Consider the following 987-nt stretch of genomic DNA (forward strand, 5'->3'; position numbering starts at 1 on the left):
ATACTTGTCGTGTTGTAGTATCACTGTAAATCAACCTACTTGTCGCATTGTAGTATCACTGTAATTCAAAATACTTGTCGTGTTGTAGTATCACTGTAAATCAACATACTTGTTGTGTTGTAGTATCACTGTAAATTAACATACTTGTCGTGTTGTAGTATCACTGTAAATCAACATACTTATGTTGTAGTATCACTGTAAATCAACATACTTGTCATGTTGTAGTATCACTGTAAATCAACATACTTGTCATGTTGTAGTATCACTGTAAATCAACATACTTGTCATGTTGTAGTATCACTGTAAATCAACATACTTGTCATGTTCAGCTATCACCATGCAAACATCTTGTCGACCAGTCTTTATTGCATAATCCAGACAATTATTGCCTTTGTTATTTTCCATAATTGGTGAGTTCAGATCAAGGAGATACCGTACGAGTTTGACATGACCCTTCCTGGCGGCATGGTGTATCAGTGTATTCTGAATAAAGAACAGTAAAAGGAGAGATTTCACTGATGGTGACACGATTATACTACTACGGAAACAAGCTGGAGCAAAATTAAGATAAACACAGATTAAGGATCATTATATTGTTCATGTGTTAAATTACACAATCGGGAGTGCTAGCAATGCCTTGGTTGTGTGGATATAATCACCATGTAATCAAGATAGTGTGGGTGATAGCTGTGACTTAGTTATGTGGACATAATCACCCTGTAATCAAGATAGTGTGGGTGCTAGCAGTGCCTTGGTTATGTGGATATAAGCACCCTGTAATCAAGATAGTGTAAACACTGAATCAGGTTGAATGTGCGATCCTTTGAGGAAAGTTTGCAATCAGAGTCACCGATTTACTCCGACTATAATGACATGAACCCCCATTGTTAGCTTGAATATCAACATGTTGCAACAAAAGTTTTAATTGATGTCTTGGTTTGCCTAAAGCCTGATTTCCGTAGTAGTACTCGAGATAACAAAGGGGAA

General features: G+C 36.8%; 1 protein-coding gene across 1 annotated transcript in view; it reads right to left on the reverse strand.

The window, feature by feature from the left end:
- Nucleotides 1–297: 297 nt before the first annotated feature.
- Nucleotides 298–987, reverse strand: part of LOC144445416 (transient receptor potential cation channel subfamily A member 1-like) — an 8,520-nt gene continuing 7,830 nt past the window's right edge. The window contains exon 11 of the mRNA XM_078134955.1: nt 298–483. Within this exon, the coding sequence (XP_077991081.1) occupies nt 298–483 (186 nt within the window). The remainder of the gene's footprint in view (nt 484–987) is intronic.

The sequence above is a fragment of the Glandiceps talaboti genome, chromosome 14 (genome assembly GCF_964340395.1).
Source record: "Glandiceps talaboti chromosome 14, keGlaTala1.1, whole genome shotgun sequence".
Classification (NCBI taxonomy): domain Eukaryota; kingdom Metazoa; phylum Hemichordata; class Enteropneusta; family Spengelidae; genus Glandiceps; species Glandiceps talaboti.